Source organism: Anoplopoma fimbria, chromosome 22 (genome assembly GCF_027596085.1).
Source record: "Anoplopoma fimbria isolate UVic2021 breed Golden Eagle Sablefish chromosome 22, Afim_UVic_2022, whole genome shotgun sequence".
In the NCBI taxonomy this organism is placed as follows: Eukaryota; Metazoa; Chordata; class Actinopteri; order Perciformes; family Anoplopomatidae; genus Anoplopoma; species Anoplopoma fimbria.
The window spans coordinates 1,030,468-1,053,667 of record NC_072470.1 but is presented as its reverse complement, the minus strand read 5'-3'; the positions used below and the strand labels follow the sequence as shown (position 1 = coordinate 1,053,667).

General features: G+C 40.8%; 1 protein-coding gene across 2 annotated transcripts in view; it reads left to right on the top strand.

Annotated features, from left to right (window-relative positions):
* The window catches only part of agap1 (ArfGAP with GTPase domain, ankyrin repeat and PH domain 1), a 101,005-nt gene that overhangs the window by 46,078 nt on the left and 31,727 nt on the right, over positions 1-23,200 (top strand). For both annotated transcript variants that reach the window (XM_054623635.1, XM_054623634.1), the window contains 5 exons: positions 296-430; positions 7,953-8,080; positions 8,164-8,316; positions 9,419-9,511; positions 19,919-20,023. In XM_054623635.1, the coding sequence (XP_054479610.1) occupies positions 296-430; positions 7,953-8,080; positions 8,164-8,316; positions 9,419-9,511; positions 19,919-20,023 (614 nt within the window). The remainder of the gene's footprint in view (positions 1-295; positions 431-7,952; positions 8,081-8,163; positions 8,317-9,418; positions 9,512-19,918; positions 20,024-23,200) is intronic.

Here is a 23,200-nt window from a genome sequence, read left to right as displayed (position 1 = left end):
ATACGTATTTTATTACTTGCTGGTACTCTTCCCATAATAATAACATAATGTAAAAACACTCATTTATTACTTTTGATAAGTGATTTATTAAGACATAAAATAGATCATGCACATCCTCACGTCTTAGTTAAACAGAGGAGTTTAGCGTCTTCGTATTTTCCCACTTGACCCTGAAGTGTAGCTCACACGTTGACCAGCAGGAGGCGCCAGAGCCCCACTAAAGCTTCAGCCGTTATAGAATGAGGAGGTGTAAAGAGAGGACATGGATGATAACGGAGTCCTGTTGTGTCCTCAGACGCCATCAGCTCAGCGAACCCTCGAGTCATCGACGACGGCCGAGCCAGGAAGCTCTCCAACGACCTCAAACGCTGCACCTACTACGAGACCTGCGCCACCTACGGCCTCAACGTGGAGCGAGTCTTCCAGGACGGTAAGAGCAGGAGGTCCAGTCCTCTGGGAAGGTGACCCCCCCACACACACACTATCTCCCCCGACTCCCCCCACAGGCTGCAGCCATTCGGACGCTCTTAATCACTCACCAATTAAGAAGGAAATGGAGCCGCTCAGCGATTTAGCTCCAACAGAGCAGCAGTTAAGTTCTACCAGAGACGGGTTTAATAAAAGAACCCGACATTAGAGGAGGAGGAGGAGGAGGAGGAGGAGGAGGAGGAGGAGGAGGCCCTCACTGACCACATCCTCAGGTGTGATGAGGTCACAGAGTCCAGAGGATCCGTTAAAAGCTTCGACCTTCAAGTTCAGTTTGTTCTTTATAAAGTTCACTGAGAAGTTCATTCAGAGAGTCAGACGTTTAGAGGAACATCTGGAACATCTGGAGCTTTAGGAGCAGCTGGACCTCCTCCTGTTAAAACTGTAGACTGATGTACTCTTTATTATATATATATAAATATAAACTAACATTCTGTAGTCTTTTATTCTCTTTATTATAATATATATAAATATAAACTAACATTCTGTAGTCTTTTATTCTCTTTATTATAATATATATAAATATAAACTAACATTCTGTAGTCTTTTATTCTCTTTATTATAATATATATAAATATAAACTAACATTCTGTAGTCTTTTATTCTCTTTATTATAATATATATAAATATAAACTAACATTCTGTTCTTTTATTCTCTTTATTATAATATATATAAATATAAACTAACATTCTGTAGTCTTTTATTCTCTTTATTATAATATATATAAATATAAACTTATTCTGTTTTATTCTCTTTATTATAATATATATAAATATAAACTTCTGTAACATTCTGTCTTTTATTCTCTTTATTATAATATATATAAATATAAACTAACATTCTGTAGTCTTTTATTCTCTTTATTATAATATATATAAATATAAACTAACATTCTGTAGTCTTTTATTCTCTTTATTATAATATATATAAATATAAACTTATATTCTGTAGTCTTTTATTCTCTTTATTATAATATATATAAATATAAACTTATGTTCTGTAGTCTTTTATTCTCTTTATTATAATAAATATAAATATAAACTAACATTATGTGTCTTTTATACTCTTTATTATAATATATATAATTATACACTTACATTCTGTAGTCTTTTATAGTCTTTATAATAATATATTTATACATATTAACATATATTCTGTAGTCTTTTATACTCTTTATTATAATATATATAATTATACACTTACATTCTGTAGGCCTTTAAACTGTTAATTATGATATATTTATACATAAACTTACTTTCTGCACTCTTTTATTCTCTTTATTATTATATATTTATAAATAAACTTACATTCTGAAGTATTTTAAGCTACTTATTATAAAATATAAATATATATTTATATGAATATATTTATATAATTATTTAAATATATACAATAATATCTTGATTCTCCTCTTCACCAGTGTTCAGTAGAATAACATTTATTAACATATTACATTAAAATAATAAACCTGACATTAATATAAAATACTATAAGAATATAATGATGTCTTTATATTTTGTTATTTAGTTTAAACTTCCACCTTCTGTTAATAAAAACAAACTGAGCTTTAAAAGATAATTAATACAAATAATAATGATTTATTGTCACATCAGTCATAATGATCCTCTTCTGCTGAGAAATATATACAAAATATATTTATATATATATAAAATAATAAAGTTACTCTGTGGTTCTTTAGGAGACAAATACAATAAAAGTTAAATATTTAAATCACCATAAATTCACAATTAAACGACAATTAAATCTCACGTTTCCTGTTTGAATTTGAGAAACGAAACGCCGGATTCTGCAACATTAAATAGTTTTTAGATTTTGTAAACTTGTTTACTTGTTTACTTTTTCATTTACTACCAGAGACTGTGTGTTCTGAAAGCTTAGAGTGCTTTTATGAATGGAGTCTGGTTCTTTGAGTCCTCCATCAGAGTGGAGACCCTGTAGTTCCTGTGTTTGTCCTGAAGGGGGCAGCACAGGAACACAGAGACGAAAAGTGATCCAATCAGTGGATCAATAATCTTTAGATTCAATGTGTGTGTGTGTGTGTGTGTGTGTGTGTGTGTGTGTGTGTGTGTGTGTGTGTGTGTGTGTGTGTGTGTGTGTGTGTGTGTGTGTGTGTGTGTGTGTGTGTGTGTGTGTGTGTGTGTTCCTGCTCTCGACCCAGGAGGAAGCTCTCCACACTAAACGCTGCCTTATTATCTTCTTAATTATTCCACTGTGTGTGTTTGAGTGTGTGTGCGTGTGTGTGTGTGTGTGTGTGTGTGTGTGTGTGTGTGTGTGTGTGTGTGTGTGTGTGTGTGTGACTCTGTCTCCTCGTATTTTTCTCGTCATTATCCCAAATTAATCAGTTTTTTAATCATCCAGCAGAACGATGACTTTAATGTTTTCTGTCGACGCCTGAAACACGACAGACGCCTGCAGCACAGTGTGTGTGTGTGTGTGTGTGTGTGTGTGTGTGAGAGAATGTGTGTGTGTTGTGTGTGTTTCTGTTTATGCATTCTTATTATTTTAGTTATTTATTTATTCATTTTTTTAAATCTTTCTGCTCCCAAAAGTCTTCACGTTTTTGTTCCTTGAGGTAATGTCATTGTGTGTGTGTGTGTGTGTGTGTGTGTGTGTGTGTGTGTGTGTGTGTGTGTGTGTGTGTGTGTGTGTGTGTGTGTGTGTGTGTGTGTGTGTGTGTGTGTGTGTGTTAGTTCAACTCAGGTGTGTGTGTCTGGTTTATTTGTGTTGTTTTGATGGTTTCAAGGTGTGTTTTTCTGACAGTGTGTATCTAAAGTATTCAGTATATGTGTGTTTGTGTGTGTGTGTGTGTGTGTGTGTGTGTACCCCATGTCTTAGTGTGTGTTTGTGTGTGTGTGTGTGTGTGTGTGTGTGTGTGTGTGTACCCCATGTCTTAGTGTGTGTTTGTGTTTATTCGTGTGAGTGTGTGTTTTTACCTCCACTCTTAAAATGTGTGTGTGTTACTGTGACAGACAGTGTGTTTTGGTAGCACACACACACACACACACACACACACACACTCTCTCTCTCTTTAATTACTTCTTAGCGTGACCTTAATTTGCGGCGAGGACTCCAGTAATGACGGCGCTCGTCTCTCGGCCTTCAGCCACTTAAAACACTCGCCTTCCTCTAATTGGTCAGAAGCATCGCACACACACACACACACACACACACACACACACACACACACACACACACACACAGAGTCAGTATGTGTGTGTGTGGTTATAAACATTAACTACCTGTGTCACTGGTCCTCACACCTGGATCTACAAAATAAAAGCCCCCGTAACAAAAGACGACGATTCTCCAACATTTACACTCTCGCATTTTATTTTGAAAATCCAGGAAGGTCATTAGGATGATAATCAATAACAGATATTAATAACATGTTTTTACAGTATCCAGTTATCTGTTTCCTCCTCTTTGAGCCTATTGATAAATGTTCCATAAATCACATTGATCAGACGTTTATTGATAAAGTGTATTTGTTCTAATTAAAATGATTTATTTTTGTTTATTTTAAGGCAAATTCTGCTGCTTTTTATACAAAATGTATTTTAATTCTGACTCTTTTTAGACATAAAACTAAATAAATAATTGAATGATAATTAAATGAACTGTAATTATAAACTCATTAGTGTAATTAAACAATATTTAAACCATAATGTGTGGAGCTACAGAACAATTATACTGAATTTAATTTTTTTCTTAAATACTCATAGAATTGCACAGAGTTTGGTTGATGGATAGTTTCAGAGGGAATTCATAATTTGGCCTTTTATTCATATAAAATTTGTATATTTTACTTCTTATTGCAAATGTTTTTAAATTTGACTCATTTAAGACATAAAACCAAATAAATTATTAATTTAAAATGGATTTAATCATCCTCCTCAATAATAACATTTAATACATAAAGTAGGGAATGTTCTTTAAATGCTCAATAAATGACATGGAGTTTGGTTGGGAGTTTATTTGACCTTTTATACATAAATACTATATTTTACACATTTATATTTATTTATTACACACATTTATACTTTTTAAAGACATATTCTGCTACTTTTTATACCAAATGTTCTTAAATTTGGCTCATTTTACACATAAAACTAAATATATAATTGATTATAATTAAATTTAAATGTATTTTATAATTCTTATAAGTCATAAAAACTTTAAAATTAACAATATCTAAGTTTATTTTAAATCCTCCATAAATTACACAGACTGGTTGGTTAATAGAATCCTCTTTATTCACTTATTTATTTATTCTACTGTCGGTTCATCGTTTGATTCATGTCATCTAAATCCCCCGCTGCTGCAGTCTGATTGATCATTTGCACACATACATATTTATTGATCATATTAATAGATTCTTGATCACATTCATGATTTCATTTCTTCTGCTGCTCTGACGGATCGGAACAAACTCTCACATTTAAAACCACGTTTACCAACATCCTGTCGATCGGGGATCAGATCACAAGTTATGAAGGAGTGTGTGTGTGTGTGTGTGTGTGTGTGTGTGTGTGTGTGTGTGTGTGTGTGTGTGTGTGTGTGTGTGTGTGTGTGTGTGTGTGTGTATTGATCACGTATGCATACTTCCATGACCTTCCTGTATTGATCGGGCCGGCTGTGGGCGGGGCTTTAATTACATCTCCTCATATTCAGCTTCATAATCAGCGACAAGCCACAGAGGCTCCGAGAAGAAACGCTGATCCGCTCTAATGTGACATGATTGGTTTGTGTGTGTGTGTGTGTGTGTGTGTGTGTGTCTGTGTCTGTGTGTGTGTGTGTGTGCATTAAAGCGTCTGTGGCGAGCGTCGTAAATGTGATGAAGGTTTACAGCACGACGAGAACGAGAGAGAAGAAGTCGTTGAGTGACCGAAACATTTAGCGTTAAAAAAATTAATTGGCCGGCTCGTTGCCGTGACAATTTTTGTGTTGGTGATGAGGAGGAAGAGGAAGAAGATGAGGAGGAGGAAGAGGAGTGTGGCGTCGATGTGAAGAGACTGATTGTTTTTATTTTTCCGTTGAAGTCTGCAGCTTTAAAACATTATTTTATTCCTATTGAATCAATCTAATGATCATTTTCTAGATTAATTAATTCATATATTTGTGTATTTAATATCAGAAAATAGTGGAAAATGATTTAAATCCACTAAACTGCATGTTTTGTTCCAACAGGAAAAAAACTCAGTTTACTCTCATAGAAAAATAAAGAAAATGATAAAATATTCACATTAAACGAGCTGAAACCAGTTTATTTAATATTAAAATCATCTTTTTAATTAGTTCCTTAATCACTTCATCTCTTTTGTTATTTAATTGAAAAACATCCAGAAAAAAAGCAAAAAACCAAAATGTTTATTTATGCAACAATAAATAATATTAATAATTATTTAATTAAATTCAGCGACTGCGTCTACGAATCCAACATCACGTGAAAACATTCTGATCAAATATTTAAAATAATCTGATTCAGTCTTTTTCTTTGTTAAGGGCTCCGTGTGTGTGTGTGTGTGTGTGTGTGTGTGTGTGTGTGTGTGTGTGTGTGTGTGTGTGTGTGTGTGTGTCCGGTCCAGTCAGAGTGGGGGGGTGACCTCTGTGTGAGGGATGGAGGGGGAGGAGGAGGGTGACAGCGCCGAGCTCCCTCGTCCATCAGAGCGCTAATTTAATTAGCTTAATTACACCGACACACACACACACACACTGTCACACACACACTGTCACACACACACACACACGCGTGTCAGAGTGCAGATGCAGGGCGCTTCGTTAGCACACGCTAACGAGCTGAGAAGACCTCACACACTTGATATTTATATTAATATCTCTCATCTCTTATTAACGTCTGAAGCGCACCAGAGTCCTGTTTCAAAAGTCACCGTGTTAACTCTCCTCATTAATCCACCGCCGTTCACTGCTCGCTGCCCGACTCTCTCCACCAATCACACGGAGGTGAAGCGTGCAGCTCAGCCAATGATCAGCGACCTGTGATCAATGTATTTATCTATTAATCTTCTCATGTGGCCTCGTGACGGATTCAAACAGAGAAAGATTAGAGGCTGATTGTGACTAACGTTAATACGACAGCTCTGGAGGTTTTACTGGATCTGATCACCTGATCAGGTGACTTATTAACAACATATTGATAAATATCTTTCTCTTTCTGAGCCGATTGATCGGTGATCAGCTCCCGTCTGCTGTGAGCTCATAGACAACCGGACAGCTTTCAATGAATCGCTGTGAGACTGAAGAAAACCTTAAAACGTGAAGATTCTCAAGCAGGTTCTGCACACATACAGAGCCTCTTTCTTCTGTCATTTCACAGCTGAGTTATGAGCGTTTTCTCTCAAAGAACACCATTAATATGATCATGATGTGATATCTTCTGATAGAGTACGACACACTGAATCTTAAAATCTGTGTTTCATGTCCAGATGTTCAGTTCTGACTCAGTAACGAGTCCAAGGAGACGCCGTCTGGTTTTAGGACGTCCATTTTTGAAGCATTTTCTGCTAAAAAATATTGTTAAATCAGTTTGAAACATGAAAATAAAGGTCTTAAAACAAAAGGAATGAACATGTATATATATATATATATATATATATTCTATATGTTCAGACTTGACAGTGAAACACTGCAGAGTCAGACCCCCCCCTCTTTATGGGAGGTGCAGCCCCGTCATAAATCCGATCAAAGGGGAGACGTTTCCATTAGAGGAGAAGTGGCAGCTCCTCAGAGCAGAACCCAGATTGATGGATAAAGTTAAATTGCATTAAGCGAGCAGTTTAAACATTTAGCGCGGCCTTATCATAACTGTTCCCAACACTTAAAGGTAAAATACAACCTGCCAGGTGTGAAAAAAGAGAACAGGTAGAGGAACATGTGACGGAGAGAGAGTCCCACCAGACTCCATGAATAATTCCATCAGGATTAGAGACGTTTTAGTGACTCCATTATCTCTGTTCCAATAAACACAGGGCCGTGTTTCACGCTCTCACAGGTGATGAAGCCATTGTTTTAATTGGAGCTCGTTAACGCGTTAATGAGGAGACGCTCGTAAACATTTACCTCCGGGTGACTCCAGGCCGACACAAGGGCAGCGACCACAAAAAGACAGAGAGAAGAAGAAGAAGAAGAAGAAACTTAGTCTCACTTTGATGACAGAGTTCTTCAGAACCTTCCATAGAGGAGCAGGAGTTTTATTTTGAAAATCAAAGGCCACAGAGAGAAAAATGTGACAGTAGCAAAAAAGCAGGACTTTTATTTTGAAAATCAAGTTAAAACTAGTCTGTTATTAAAGTGTCAGGTGTTTATTTAAAGTTCAGACATGTAAGAGTCATAATATGGTCGTTATTCATCACAAGAAAAACAGTTGTGTTGGGTTGAGTTGCGTGTCCGACCTCCTGGTCATGTGACCTGTGTTTTTGTGTTTCAGTGGCCCAGAAGATCGTTGCCACCAGGAAGAAGCAGCAGCTTTCCATCGGGCCGTGCAAGTCGCTGCCCAACTCGCCGAGCCACTCGTCCGTCTGCGCCACGCAGGTGTCGGCCGTCCACATCAGCCAGGTCAGAGGTCACCACAGTCACAGTCACGCTGATAAAGAGAATACAAAGATCTAAATCTTCTTCTTCTTCTGTGGTTCCTCCAGACGAGTAATGGCGGCAGTCTGAGCGACTACTCGTCCTCGGTGCCGTCGACGCCGAGCACGAGTCAGAAGGAGCTCCGCATCGACGTACCGCAGACCACCAACACGCCGACGCCCGTCAGGAAGCAGAGCAAACGCCGCTCCAACCTCTTCACCGTGAGTTTCAAAATAAAGTTTAATATGTCATATTCATGTCTATAAAGGGGGAAGAATCCTTTATTGATTAGAGGACATGTTATTATCTGATAGATTGTGAAAACAGAGACAAAACAAATGACCTCAAAGACGCTAAACAACCACAGAGAGACGTTTAAAGCACCAAAGAAGGACTACAAAGAGACATGAAATGACTACAAAGACACAACACCATCATAAATATAACCAAGATGACTCCAGGAGATGCAGAAAAACAACGACAAAGAGACAAAACACAACTAGAAAAGACACAACCTGACTACAAACATACAAAAAATAGCTACAAAGAGACACATCAATACAAAGAAACACAACATGACTACAAAGGGACACAAAATAGCTACAAAGAAACACAACATGACTACAAAGGGACACAAAATAGCTACAAAGAGACACAACATGACTTCTAAGGGACACAAAATAGCTACAAAGAAACACAACATGACTACAAAGGGACACAAAATAGCTACAAAGAGACACGACATGACTTCTAAGGGACACAAAATAGCTACAAAGAAACACAACACGACTACAAAGGGACACAAAATAGCTACAAAGAGATACGACACGACTACAAAGGGACACAAAATAGCTAAAAAGAGACACAACATGACTACAAAGGGACACAAAATAGCTACAAAGAGACACAACATGACTTCTAAGGGACACAAAATAGCTACAAAGAAACAACACGACTACAAAGGGACACAAAATAGCTACAAAGAGATACGACACGACTACAAAGGGACACAAAATAGCTACAAAGAGACACAACATGACTTCAAAGAGACACAACATGACTTCAGAGGGACACAAAATAGCTAAAAAGAGACACAACACGACTACAAAGTGACACAAAATAGCTAAAAAGGGACACAAAATAGCTACTAAGAGACATGACTCGACTATAACCGATGCAGTTTTTTCTCCTCCTTTGACTCTCTCCTTATCCTAACTCCTCCTTGTAAACCCCTCTTAACCATCTCCCCTCCATGAAGCCTCTCTGCAGTGAACCTCAGATTAACGATGATGACACTAACGGGTTTTTTTTTCCGGTCCTCAGTCCAGGAAGGCCAGCGAGCCGGACAAGGACAAGAAAGGCCCGGAGGCCCGAGCCGACAGCATCGGCAGCGGGAGAGCCATCCCCATCAAACAGGTGAGCTGATTAACGGAGGAATCACACACTTAACATCTATTAGAGACCGGGGCTCTCCTGGGTCCTCCAGACAGACCGCCGCCCCCCCCGTCCTCCTCTTCATCCCCCTCCTCATCCTCTCAAAGCCTGTCTTTGAAGGCAGAAGGAGCAGAGGATGGAGTGTTGAACACAGAATCAAACATCCCCGCTGCGACGGAGAGCAGAGCACCTGAATCTGAGCTCTTAATTTGACGGGGAACGAGCTGTTGGAGGAGGGGGTGAGGGGGGGGGGGGGAGTAGTTTTTCCTCCCGACAAGCAAACCAGACAATTAACAAGCACTAATCGCTGCCTCTTGTGTCGTCGCCGCGGCCTCGTTTGTAATCTGCTAATGAACAAATGGCTTCTGTGATTAGAGAGAGAGAGACATAGAGACACACTGAGAGGGGAGAGAGAGAGAGAGAGAGGGGGAGTCAATGTGCTGCTGTTTGTGTTTGGGGTCGCTCTTTAAGAAAAGCTCCCGTCGTTCAGTCACAGCAGAGATCCACTGATGTGAATGTGTGAGAATCATTCTGCAGCTCCCAGGGGCCTCAAACGCACCGCCAGATGTTTTCTTCTTCTTCTTCTTCTTCTTCTTCTTCTTCTTGGTTTTCTTCTTCTTTTCCTCCTTCCTCTTCTTCTTCTTCATCTTCTTTTAGTTTTTCTTTCTTCTTTTTGTTTTTGTTTTTGTTTTTCTTCTTTTAGTTTTTCTTTCTTCTTCTTCTTCTTCTATATATATATATATTACATTTGGCAGGACAGTCAGATTTTCGTGTCATGTGACTCTTGGTCTCAGCCAAGTTGATCACGGCTCCACAGAAGCGTTATTGATTTTTATTTTATTTATTGGTTTATTTGTCCTTCAGCTTCACGCTGTGTTTTTAACATACTTCCTTTAAAACACTTTAATAATCTGTATAATAAACTGTGGAATCAAGAAACGACGATTAGAGTCCGACTCCTGAAGTCAAACAGAGTTAAAGTCGCTCTAATCATCGCTCTGTTTTTTATGGATTTAAATGTAAAATGATTTTCTGTTGATTCAAGTTTCTGAAGGCGTCTCACTGCTACTTCTTCTTTTGTTTATTCTGATCTTGTACCTGAGTGTGTGTGTGTGTCATTGTGTGTGTGTGTCATTGTGTGTGTGTGTGTGTGTGTGTCATTGTGTGTGTGTGTTTGAAGCCACTTGTCCGCCTCCTGATCTCATTAGAGCGACTCTCCACCACTGGAGGTGACGGAGGTTCACTTCTCCTTTTGTTAGAGGAGAAACGCCTCCGTGAAGAGAGTCCAGCGCTCATTAAAACCACACACACACACACACACACACACACACACACACACACACACACACACACACACACACACACACACACAGAGACCAGGACTCGGTTGGTTATAATGGGAAGAGGGCGGGTTTCCACTCAGAGGTAATTATCCTCACAAACTGCACGTATCATGTGCAGGAAAGCTCTTCAGCACAGACAGACAGACCTAAACACTCTCTTAATAACTGTGTGTGTGTGTGTGTGTGTGTGTGTGTGTGTGTGTGTGTGTGTGTGTGTGTGTGTGTGTGTGTGTGTGTGTGTGGAGGTCACGTCGTCTTCGTCGTTTTCTGCTCACAGTCGGGAGTTCAGCAGGAAACGATGTCCGACCGTTTCTCTGCCGGAGTCGCTCAGAAACAGATTTTTAATGTTTCTTTTATTTTTAACAAGAGAAATGTTGTTTTTATTTTTAGGTTTTTATAAATATTATATCCAGCTGTTTATTGTTAGTGAGGAAGCTGTTTGAGACCGAGAAGAAGATGCTGGATAATAAAGACTAAAATAGAAAAATGTATAAAAACTAAATCTATAAAACAGTAAATAAGTATTAATTAACAGTTTGAGTAAAAATATCTAAACTATACTGATAATTTACTTTGAGAATCATGAACCTAATTAAAAACAGATTAAATACAGATTCAGAATTCAATCAAACATCCTGAAAACATTATTTTTGATCCATAAATTTGTTTAAATATCTTCTATTACAATCAGAAAAATGTTATTTATTCATAACTCTTAATTCTGACGAGTTAGATTTACATTTATTCGACTGTTTTACTGCAAATGAAACAGCAGATTGATTGAAAAGTGAAGAGCGGTGCGTTCAAAGTCAGTCCTATAGCGTCTGGATAAATGCCTCTCCATCGGGGTGAAAGCGTTCTCCACTTTAATGTTCCTTCTAAAGAACTCAGAGTCTGAACCTGCACGAGGATCTAAAGATTCAAACATGTGGAGAGACGAGGACGAGACGTCCAGCAGAGACTCATGGAACCTCAGAGGAAGCCCCGCCCCCTGCAGCCGATTGGTCCGCGTCCCGTCCGGATGCGTCCAGCTTTTGTTTACAGCGGCTGTGTTGACGGCGCGGGGCTCCTCCGACATCTGCTCCACGCCGCTAATTAGCCGCTAATTACCGGAGAGAGACGATGGCGCCGAGACGAGGAGCTTTGAAAAGAAAAACAATCTAACAAATTAATTTCCTCCGACGCCGCCGCCGGGACCGCAGACGTCCCTCTAATCCTTCAGGTCCTCGGAGAGGGTCCACCTGGGAGCTGCCCAGTACAAACACCACCTTTTACTGGAGCCGTTTGGAGGCTCGGCACATAACTTTTATAGATCCCTGATCACGTTTTATACGCTGATCATTAATGATCCATAGTGTCAGATACAGATCAGCTGGTCTACAAGGATCCAGAACATTCTTTATTTGAATTAAACCACTCAGTAAGTCAGTAAAACATCAAAAATACTAAATGTAATACTTTTACATTGTACTTTTTTCTTCATAAAAACACACAATTCAAATAATAAGGAAATAAAATATTGTATTTTTATGTATTAAAAGCAGTGCTGCTAACGTTACTAGCTCTCCTCCTGTTAGCCGTTAGCGGTGCTGCTAACGTTACTAGCTCTTGGTTGTAATACAACATTATCAGAGATCAGAGACTAGAAAAACATAAATGAAGTCCTGATCTCATATTTTACTAAATATTGGAGGATAACAATCGTCAATCAAACTTTATTGATCACCTTTGACTTACGGTTAAATTATGGTCAAGAAATCCAGCATTCTGATTGTTTCTTGACTTCTTTTCTGGACTTTGTGGGCATCCCAGATCTCAACTCTGCTACTATAACTGATAGAAATTAGTACAAATTAGCTTTTAAAGTAATTATAATCCAATTACTTTATTACTTTATTATCTTTTTGAAGTGTTTTGGCCTTTATAGTTTGTAAAATCATGGTGTTCACCGGATCGCAGTCGTTGCCTGTGAGATGAGACTAAGAGACCACGTTGGTGGACCCGGTCTCTTGTGGTCTTCAGCGTCCCGTGTAGGACTCTTTGTGTTTCTGACCTCCACTGGTCGACCTCCTGCTGCAGAAGAACATTCCCTCTCTGATTCCTGCAGAAGTCTCAAGGCCTCCGACGCCGTCTTCCCGTCGTCTTCTTCTTGACTGTGAGGAGCTGATTAGTGTCGAGGTTGTAATTGCCTCTCGCGGGGCTGCAGACGAGCGCGGGGCTGGGTGGTTTTGACAAGTCTACTCGTCCCCCCTCGGCGCCGGCCGCTTTGTAAGGAGTTAAATTGGATGGTTAATTCGGGTGTTATTTACCCTGTAATTCATTAGTTTCGCCCCGCCATTGGCAGCGGGCAGGCTGTAATTTCACGCTTCGCAATAAAAGATGTCTCATAATCTGCTTCATTTAGCAGCCAAAGAATTTAATGAAATTAACTGCGGCCCTAATTAAGACGGTGAATATTAAAGACCTGCTATCAAGGCTTTAACGAGGGTGACACGATCCGCCTTCCGCCGGATTGGAAAAATATCATTTCCCTGGGAAAGGTTGTCACCGCTCGGAGCCATTTTGGCCATGATGACATTTTTGTCATGCACACTAACCCCTGAAATGAGATTTTTCTGGAGGTGGTGGTGTGTGTGTGTGTGTGTGTGTGTGTGGGGGGGGGGGGTCTCTTTCTTTTTAGTTTGAGAAATAATTAAAACAAGGAACACAGGCGTCAATCAAAGAGCAGTTTTAGATCTGCTCATTACGCCTCTGCACGGCGGTCTCCACGGAGCGCTCCATGCCGTTTCTACCGTTTGGTGGGGGGTGTCTCAGTGTGTCCCCGCGGCCCGCTTTGTTGTTCCACATGTGTGTGTGTTTGTGTACACTGATGATGAGCCGGACCACAGAGCGCTGACCTGAGGGGTCTTCCTCCCGCCGAGGACGAGGAGCGCCATGCCGCCGTCTCCACTTCCTCTCTCTCTCTCTCTCTCTCGGTTGGTCGGGGGGCGAGCGAGGGGCGAGGTTTTTTATCCGCTAATGAATTGAGACTGCTGAAGTAAGGTTTGGATAATTGAGTTTCTAATTAATTACCCAGAACTCTTATCAGATAAATCAGCTCCTCTTCGGCCCCCACTTCTTCTTCTTCTGTGGTGTTTTATTTGATGTGGTCTGCGTCCGGCCCTCCGCTGTCCTTGCCTCATCAGCGGCGACCTTGTCGTGGAGACCGGCGCTCTGATGTTCGTCGTGGGTTCTTTACCTCGACTTGTTTGTGGTGGCGTCGTCTCCTGTAGCGACGGTGTTCAGGTCGAGAGGCCTCACGGAGGGAAGAGACGCTTTAAAGAAGGAAACACTCGACTGCACAGTCTTTTAAACGAGAGCGGAGTATAACGGGAGATTATTCTCTGTTCACGGGACTCATGAAAGTAGTAGTACTTGTTTCAAAAGAGGGGAAATAATCTACAACCTTCTCTCAAACAATGAGAAGATCAAATTCTCTAATTTACAATTTCTTGTCTTTGTGTTTACGTCATGACGACAAACGTATTTATTTGAAGCTCTAGCAGAAGTCCTATTCTTCTGTGATATAAAATATCAGGATAGTTTTAAAGAAGATGGAGATAAATCTGAGAGTTCAGAACACAAGCTTGTGTACTGAATGTATTTTATGTACGAGACGATCCTCGTAGGAATGACCTCCTTTATGTGGTCATGAGTTGTTTGTAGGTGACGTTCACCTGGAGTCAAACAGAAATGTTCTCCTTCCTTTCATTCCTTTAACTCGCCGTGATTAGACCTGATCTGAGAACACAAACCGTCTGAGAGGATGATGGATGAGCTGCGATCGCCGATAGACGAAGGAGCGTCCGCCCGCCATCGTGTGGGGGTGGGGGGTGACACCTCTAATTTAGCCTCCTGCTCTCCGGGGACGAGGAAGAACAAAAGGTCTCCCCGTTCCAGATCATCCTGGGTCTCCTCCACAGATAGTGCCTCCCCCGTATCTCCTCCACGATCCGCTGTCACTCCCTCCAAGAGGCCGGGGGAGAGTCCATTGTCTGAGGGAAACAGGGGTGTGATTGAGTGATTAGAGGGTAGATTAGTCCGCATGGATGGACGGGCGGCCTCCAGGAGCAAACAAACCTTAAGAGAGTTCCTTTCTTAGATTCACACAATGGAAGGTGGGCGTTGTTATATTTGTAGTTTTTATGGATTCTACCTTGTGGAACGATCCTCAAACTTAAGATGAAAGATAAAGTTTCCTTCCCCGAACACGTGACTATGTCGTTAATCAGACACCCTCGGGTTCCAGCCCTGTGAGCGTTTCTTCGGATGCGTCGGCTAACGAATGACTCCGTGTCTCGGCTTCCCCCGAGCTAGCGACCTTTTCTTAAGCACCCCGCCACAATACCTCAGCGAGGAGAAGAAGTGTGTCAGTGTGGGAGAGGAGGGAGTGTGTCCGGGGGAGTTTTTAAGGATCTATAACTCGTATTTATTCCTAATAGACGACTTGCATCCTTCCTGTCTTGCGTTCCTGCTTCTTCCCACTTGAACACAACTCTTTGTTTGGATCTGTAAAGAAGAACCGATGTAAATCTCCATAATGCCCTTGGACGTTTTCGGATGCTTAACAAATGACTTCATCCCAAAGCCCCCCAAAGCCCCCCTCCTCAAGCTAGCGACCTTTTCCTAAGCACTACCCCACAATACTTCACCGGGGCGTAGGAGTGCCTCGGTGCAGAGAGAGTATATCTGAGGATGTATTTATCTCCCCACATCTATAATCCCATGTGGAGACCTTGTGAGCTGTCATGGCCGCCCCCCCCACACTCCCTCCCGAAGGTAAAATAAGAGGCGACGTGTGTGTGTCATGAAGCCCGCGGAGGTGAATAATGAAAGATATTACCCATCAGGAGGGGTTCGACGCGGCGTTCAATTAGCCTTCCCCTCCAGCAAACTGATCGCTTGTCATCGTCTGGATGGATGACCAGAATTAATTTGCTGACGTCTCCCTCCCCAAATACCAGGTTTGGACGGGAAAGCGTAAGAAATATTGTCTCACCTCCAGTCTAGTTCAGTCCAGGCCTCCAGAACCATCCGGAACATCCGTCAGAGATCCTACTGACCTTCTCCTTTAGTCGCTTCTCTACTCAGTCTTTTTTATTTCACATTCTAGAGATCAATCCCTCAGAAATTAAATACATTTAAAGGATCATTTAGGTGGATTGTGTGTTCATGTTTTGTCGTTTCTTTCTGAAAAATGGAAAGAAGTCACACCTAGTCAGATATCTATAACGTGAAATAAAAGACTCATAGCTTTTGATATTTGTATCTGACTGGAAGTTTGCTCTCTTATTTGTAGTCTTAAGTCTCTGTGAGTTCAAGATACAATCAACATATACTCAGAAACACTCTGAACAATTCACAACAAACTTGTCTTCAATCTTTATCTGGATATAGAAGTCATATTGCCGAACTTCTACTGAAAAGCCAACTGTTGATTATTTTAGATAAATTAGATAGAAAACATTTTTTAAGGACTGGTTCGGACCGATTACAGGAAGTTCTTGCAGACTTGCAGGAAAAACAACAACAAAACAAAAAACGAGTTGCAGTGGTAAATGGGCCTACATGTTTTTCTGATATTTGCTCTGACTTCATAAAGAGTCTGTTGTAAAATGTTTCCACGGGACGTAGGCCTCAACAATGATGGTATATTGGCGACCTAGGAGACAATGACGAGTCCTAGGCGACAACAATGCCGCGAGGAAAGAGACAACGAAACAATCCGGTCCTAGTCAATGCCGATGAGACTTATTCAACGATGGCTAGATGTAGGCGACGATATCGGCACGGTGTAGGAAACAACGCTGAGACGTAGGAGACATTGACGAGTCCTAGGCGAAAATGACTGATCGTAGGACGGAGGTTACGATGACAGATGGGCGACAATGATGAGTCCTAGGCGACGAGGACGCTGCGATGAAACGAGAACGAGACGGTTCTTCGTCATCGACAATGACACTCACAGTTGGTGACGTTGGGATGTTGGTGATCAGTATGTTTGTGTTAATTCCATGTGAAACCAAAACTAACAGATCAAATGTTTCCAACGTAACATAACCACAAACGTCGTTGTGAAAAGGCCTCTCTGGTCCCGTGATGATCATTAAACGACCACATAATCCGTTGTGTCCGTTGATTGATTAAAATGGAAAAGCTCCCATGAGGGCTCGCCGACCTCGGGAGTCTTAATTGATGTAAACACACATCCTCGGTCTGCGCCTGGAAACATGTTGCTGCTCGCTCACTAACAGGCAGGATGATCAGCTGGCCTGACAGCTGCACGGCTGCCGGCAGCTTTCACTTCGCAGCAGCAGGAAGCTCGTCAAGTCGCGTTTACTGCACCGTGGGGAAACGCTGTTGTTGTTGCAGCTCACACACACACTCACGGCGCTCTGCTTTACTTCCTCTTGACATGAGCTCAAATTAGTGTTAATCACTGGAAACAACAGCGCCGAGCTGACGGAGGCTCTAAAAACTGATAATCTGCCAGTAACCGATCCGGCACACGCCAGAGATCACCTCTGAAGCAGATTAGATCAACGGCTTCTAAACCATTACTGCTGATTTATGTGCAACAGGAAACAGACTCCACACGCGTCTACACCTCTGGAACCACTGGTTTCTACTGGTTCCTACTGGTTTCTACTGGTTCCTTCTGGTTCCTACTGGTTTCTAGCCCGTGACAAACGTCTAAACATCTGTATCATTATGATGGTATCATGTTTACCATGTTGGACATCTACATTTGGTCTTTAACCAAAACCAAGACGTGACTTGTTGTCCTGATGTAGCCGCCGTTAGCATTTAGCTTTATTTTGTAGAGAGGAACCCAGAGAAGGTTTTTCTTAAAGCACTCTTGTTCGTTGTCCGTCTGTATTTTCTCCAGGATCGTGATCTCACCTCGTAGACTCTTTTAGGCGTCCGTCAAACGCGTCTTGGCGTAAACAACTCGCAATAAGACTTAGCTAACGAAGACGAGACGTTGGCGACAACATCGCCCAATGAATACCCTGTGAAAACCTTTTAAACATCTGTATCATGAGTTAATCTACACCTGGTATCATGTTCACCACGGTGGACATCTACATGGAGTCAGAACCAGAACCAAGACGTGACCTTGTTGACCTGATGAAGATGTAAAGACAACCACGTAGCCGGCGTTAGCATTTAGCTTCATTGTGTAGAGAGGAACCCAGAGAAGGTTTCATCTAAAGGATCTGTCCTCGTTGTCTGACTCTGCAGGAGGAATCTTTTAGGCGTCCATCACACCACCTCCTCCTCCGCCTCCTCCTCCCGTCTCCGTCACTCTGAAGCGCCCCTTCTTGGCGTTATGTCGCCGCCAATTAGCGCCGAATGTGCCGTCACCGGCGGCGAGGGGTCACTCGGGGCCCGTCCCGCCACCACCGAGCGCGGTAATGAAAGCTGAGCGGTCGGGGCGGCGGAGAGCAGGCTCCTGTCCATCTCACCCCCCCTCTCCCCCCTCTTCTTCAGTGGTGCCCCCCCTCCTCCCTTCACGGCTGGACTCTATTAATATCCTCTGTCGGAGTGTTAATGTTGCAGAGGTCCAGTGAAGTGACACGCGTGGCAGCGCGGCTGTAATTGCTAATCAGCGGACAGTTTTATCCCCCGCTCCTCCCCCTGCCTCTCTGATCTCCCCCTCCCCCTCTCTCTCTCGCCTTCCCGTGACCTTCTGCCTCTCTCTCCCTCTGTAACCTAATGAATCCGGCTCAAATGAAGTGTGGGCGTGCGGGCGCTGGGCCTAAACGTCCAGTGAGCCGCGGCTGATGTGCGTAGGAGAGCGAGTGTTTAAAAAACGAGTCACACAATTAAATAAGTGCTGATTTCTCCGAGACGTCCAGCTCGTGTTCAGATGTTGTTTTTTTGGGGGAAGAGGCAGACTTTTTATTTGATCCGTCTTCTGGCCGTGAGCTCGTTATCTCCGCTCCAAAACCTCTGGATGTAATTTATCTCTAATGTGCACGAAGGGCAGAAAAGAGAGTCGGATGTTGTGATTGTGGAGAGAACTGAAAAACATTTATGTTCGACATGTCCTGTTTTAACAAGACACACAAACTATCCATAAAGAGATGCTTTATAATAGTTTAGTGTAGAACGTCACCTCAGAAACACTTTAACCCTTCCTGACACATTTTTCTCTTCGACACAAAAGTCCTGCTCCTCTGTGGAAACAGAACGATCATGACTAGAAGTAGAGAGAACATGTCTTTAGTGCAGTTAGAATGACATAAATCATAAAAAAAGATTAAAAAACAAGTTGAATTTCTTTGATAATTGATTTTACAAACAATGGAATCTTTATATCCAACATTTTTCAACATGTGTTACCAATGTTGGAAAAAAAAGAGGCTCCACATGTTATAAATATTTAACTCTTCTGCACTTCAGTCCAAGTTTCACAGATTTTTAGTCACATGACTGTTGGTCTCAGATGAATCAGTCATGTCTTCATAGTTTCACTGAAGAGCTCAGAATTGAATGTTTTTACAGAATCTGGTTAAAACAAACGGTTTATTTATGGAGAGATTTTAAATGAGACGTGTAGAATAAAATGTTTATGATGAAATATCCAAATTTCAAGCTTCGTTTTGGTTGTTTTTATCTGACGGAAGTGTTTGTCACACATGATGTGTTCAAGAACCGTCAGAAAGATGAAAATCTGACAATAATGAGGGTTTTTACAGCTTCTGGATGTGATAAACGCTGTAGTTTTGGCAATTGTTAAAAGAAAACATGCTTTTCCATTGTGCCAACACATAGTAGAAGTACTCATGTGTACTTGTACTTGTACATCATGTCTAACGTGTGTTTCCTCTTGTAGTAGTAGTACTCATGTGTACTTGTACTTGTACATCATGTCTAACATGTGTTTCCTCTTGTATAGTAGTGCTCATGTGTACTTGTACTTGTACATCATGTCTAACGTGTGTTTCCTCTTGTAGTAGTAGTACTCATGTGTACTTGTACCTGTGTTTCCTCTCTGTAGGGAATGCTGCTGAAGAGAAGCGGTAAATCTCTGAACAAGGAGTGGAAGAAGAAGTACGTGACGCTGTGTGACAACGGACTGCTCACCTACCACCCCAGCCTGCATGTAGGGCACACACACACACACACACACACACACACACACACACACACACACACACACACACACACACACACACACACGGTCTGCGTATTAATGAGGACTCGTCGTCTGTTTGCTCACGTCTGCGTTGATGATGTGAACATCAGCCGTAATGTTTCTGCTAATTGCTCCGGCTCTCTGCCCTGTTGGCACAACATCCTGCCCACACACACACACACACACACACACACACACACACACACACACACACACACACACACACACACACACACACACTTGTCTTGTCGATGTTCGGAGCGTCGCATTCGACAGGTTCTTTATTAAACTCTTATTTATTTCAAGGGTTATGGTAAAAAAAAACAGGAATCTAAAGTAACACAATAATAAAATAAATATTAATTATAATAAATATAATAAATATTTATAAACAGGTACTTCGATAATAGTTTAATTTATAAAATAATATTGACTTTAATTTTTTCTAAGATTTCCAGAGTAAAAGTTCTTCATTTTAATAATTTCATTTACTTTTTTATTAGGTTCATTTATTGATTAATCTGTGAAAACTAAAGTGATAAAAGCTTAATTGTTTTGAGTCAAAATGCTAAATATTAGCTGCTGCTATCTTCTTAAATGTGTTTCTTTTTTCCTCCCTTTTATGGCAAAGAAAACTGAATATATTTAGTGTTTTTTTGGACAAAATATAATACTTAAATATTTTATCTTTGGCTCTTAAATTTTGACATTTTGTCCCATTTATTTCTGACATTTATGAAAAAATTGTTGATTGGAAATTAATTTATTAGTGTAACTTGTACTTTTTTAATATTCCAGCCCGACTCACTTTGAGTTACGGTTTCTTTATTTTATTTATTAATTTATTTGCTTTGTTTTTTAATTAATGGACCCTTGAAAACAGAACGATGAAGAGTAGAAACATTTAATATTCTTTAATCTGATTTTCTCAAATGAATCATCTTTGGTTTTGACGGGTCATAATAATTTATTTTCTGTCACATGACACAAAGAAAAGCACATTTAAGAAGCTGTTTATTATTTATTAACACATCCCGTTGAAGTCCCAGCATCCTCGTGGTCTTTGCAATTGAGCAAGGCACCTCTGCAGCCTGCAGGTTGTCGGTTCGATTCCCCGTGGAGCCGAGGAAACACTTCACCAAACTGCACACGTCCATCAGCGATTAGAGCAGCTGATGCAGTAAATTAGTGTTAAAACTCATCACTTAACACATCAACACACACTCGGGAGTAAACACACACACACACACACACACACATCGCCTCCAGCACCAAACAGCTTTTTTTCCGAGCGCGTTGCATCTGCAGCTCGAGCGTCAATTAGCGTGTTAGCAGAGGCTAATCGAATGAAACTCAATCAGTGCTGCTAATTGCTCGACTATGTGCAAAGAAATCACATTAATGCCGCTAATTAAGAGAACGAGAGGAAAAGAGTGTCGTTGAGAGTGAGAGGAAGAAGATCGGGACAGAAAAGACCGAAGAAGATGAGCTACCTGCTCCTGTAGCCACGCCCCCTACAGGTGAACACGTCACCTGCGTTAATGATGAACTAAAACCATTATATGTGAGACTCAAGGGCCTCTTACTGAGTTTTTTCTGAGCTTTCATGATCTTACTCAGGTGTGACACAGATATTTTATATTTATTTAATATATTATATTTAATTATAAAAATGATATAAAAGACCGTCAAAAATGTAATAAAAGTACGAAGAATATTTTAAATAATAACGCGATACATTTATCATACTGGATTATAACACTACAAATAAAAAAAGAAGAATATTCTAAACAAGATGAAATTATGAAACAGAAAGATTATAATCGATCAAATAAACTAAGAACATTTAAAATGTTAAATAAAAAATTAACAAACATCAACAAAAAAAGGTTAAAATAATGATAATAAAGAATTAATATAATATTTTTTTTAAATACAAATATTATTTAAAAGAATATTAAAAGAATAATAAAAACATGTTAATAGTCAATCAAAATGAAGGATATCTAAAATAAATCTGTAATAATATAAATCAAGTTAAACTGAATATAGATAATGATAATAATAAATCAAAACAAATAATTAAAAATACTTTTTATAATTTTAATAATTAAGATTAATAAAAAAAAACATAATTATACAAAATTGATTTAATAGTTTAAAATGTTGTATTTATTATAACAACATATATCTTTAAAATGATTGTGGGACGAATGGGTCTGAATGGGGTGGACACAATAATAGAAACACCTGTTAGTGAAACGCAGCACAAACATCTGAACTCCTTCATGTCTGCTGCAGCTCATAAACTGGACACGCTGTCTCTCTAATGCACCTTTAAACACTTCCTGTTCTTCTTCTTCTTCTCCTCCTTCACCTGCCGTCCTCCCCTCTTCTTCTTCTTCTTCTTCTTCTTCTTCTTCTTCTTCTTCGATCCATCGTGTGTCAGTCGCTCTTTATGGATTCATGCATCGCTCGCCGTCAGCAGGATTCACCTCTCTGTAGTGGAGCACCGTTTATGCATCCATTTATACCCACACACACACACACACACACACACGCCAGCTGCCGTCGGTGTGTTTGGTCGATACACACATCCGTCCTGGACGCCGCCGCGTGGACGAGCAGGCCGATGATGAAAGCTCCCCGATGCAAATGGAGACTCAATTACCTCGGTCAATCTGTCGGAGGGGAGCGTGTGTGTGTGTGTGTGTGTGTGTGTGTGTGTGTGTGTCTGTGTGTGTGTGTGTGTGCGTGCGTGTGTGGAGGGTTTACCCAGCATGCCGCTGGCTCGAGGGCTCTCCGGTGGCTTGTTAAGACGCCGTCGAGAGCACTTGGCTTTGAATTGGCCTTTTGTCAGCCGAGCTGCCAGAGGGAGGCGGAGCCACCGAGGGACAGAGAGTGTGTGTGTGTGTGTGTGTGTGTGTGTGTGTGTGTGTGTGTGTGTGTGTGTGTGTGTGTGTGTGTGTGTGTGTGTGTGTGTGTGTGTGTGTGTGTGTGTGTGTGTGTGTGTGTGTGTGGTCCAATTAGAGTCCTACAGCTGGACGGTGAGGACGTGGTCCTCCGGTCCTCACTGCTTTAGGATCTATGTTTCAGGTTGTGATCCGGTTAATGTGAGCTTTAGTCCACAGGTGTGTTTCCTGT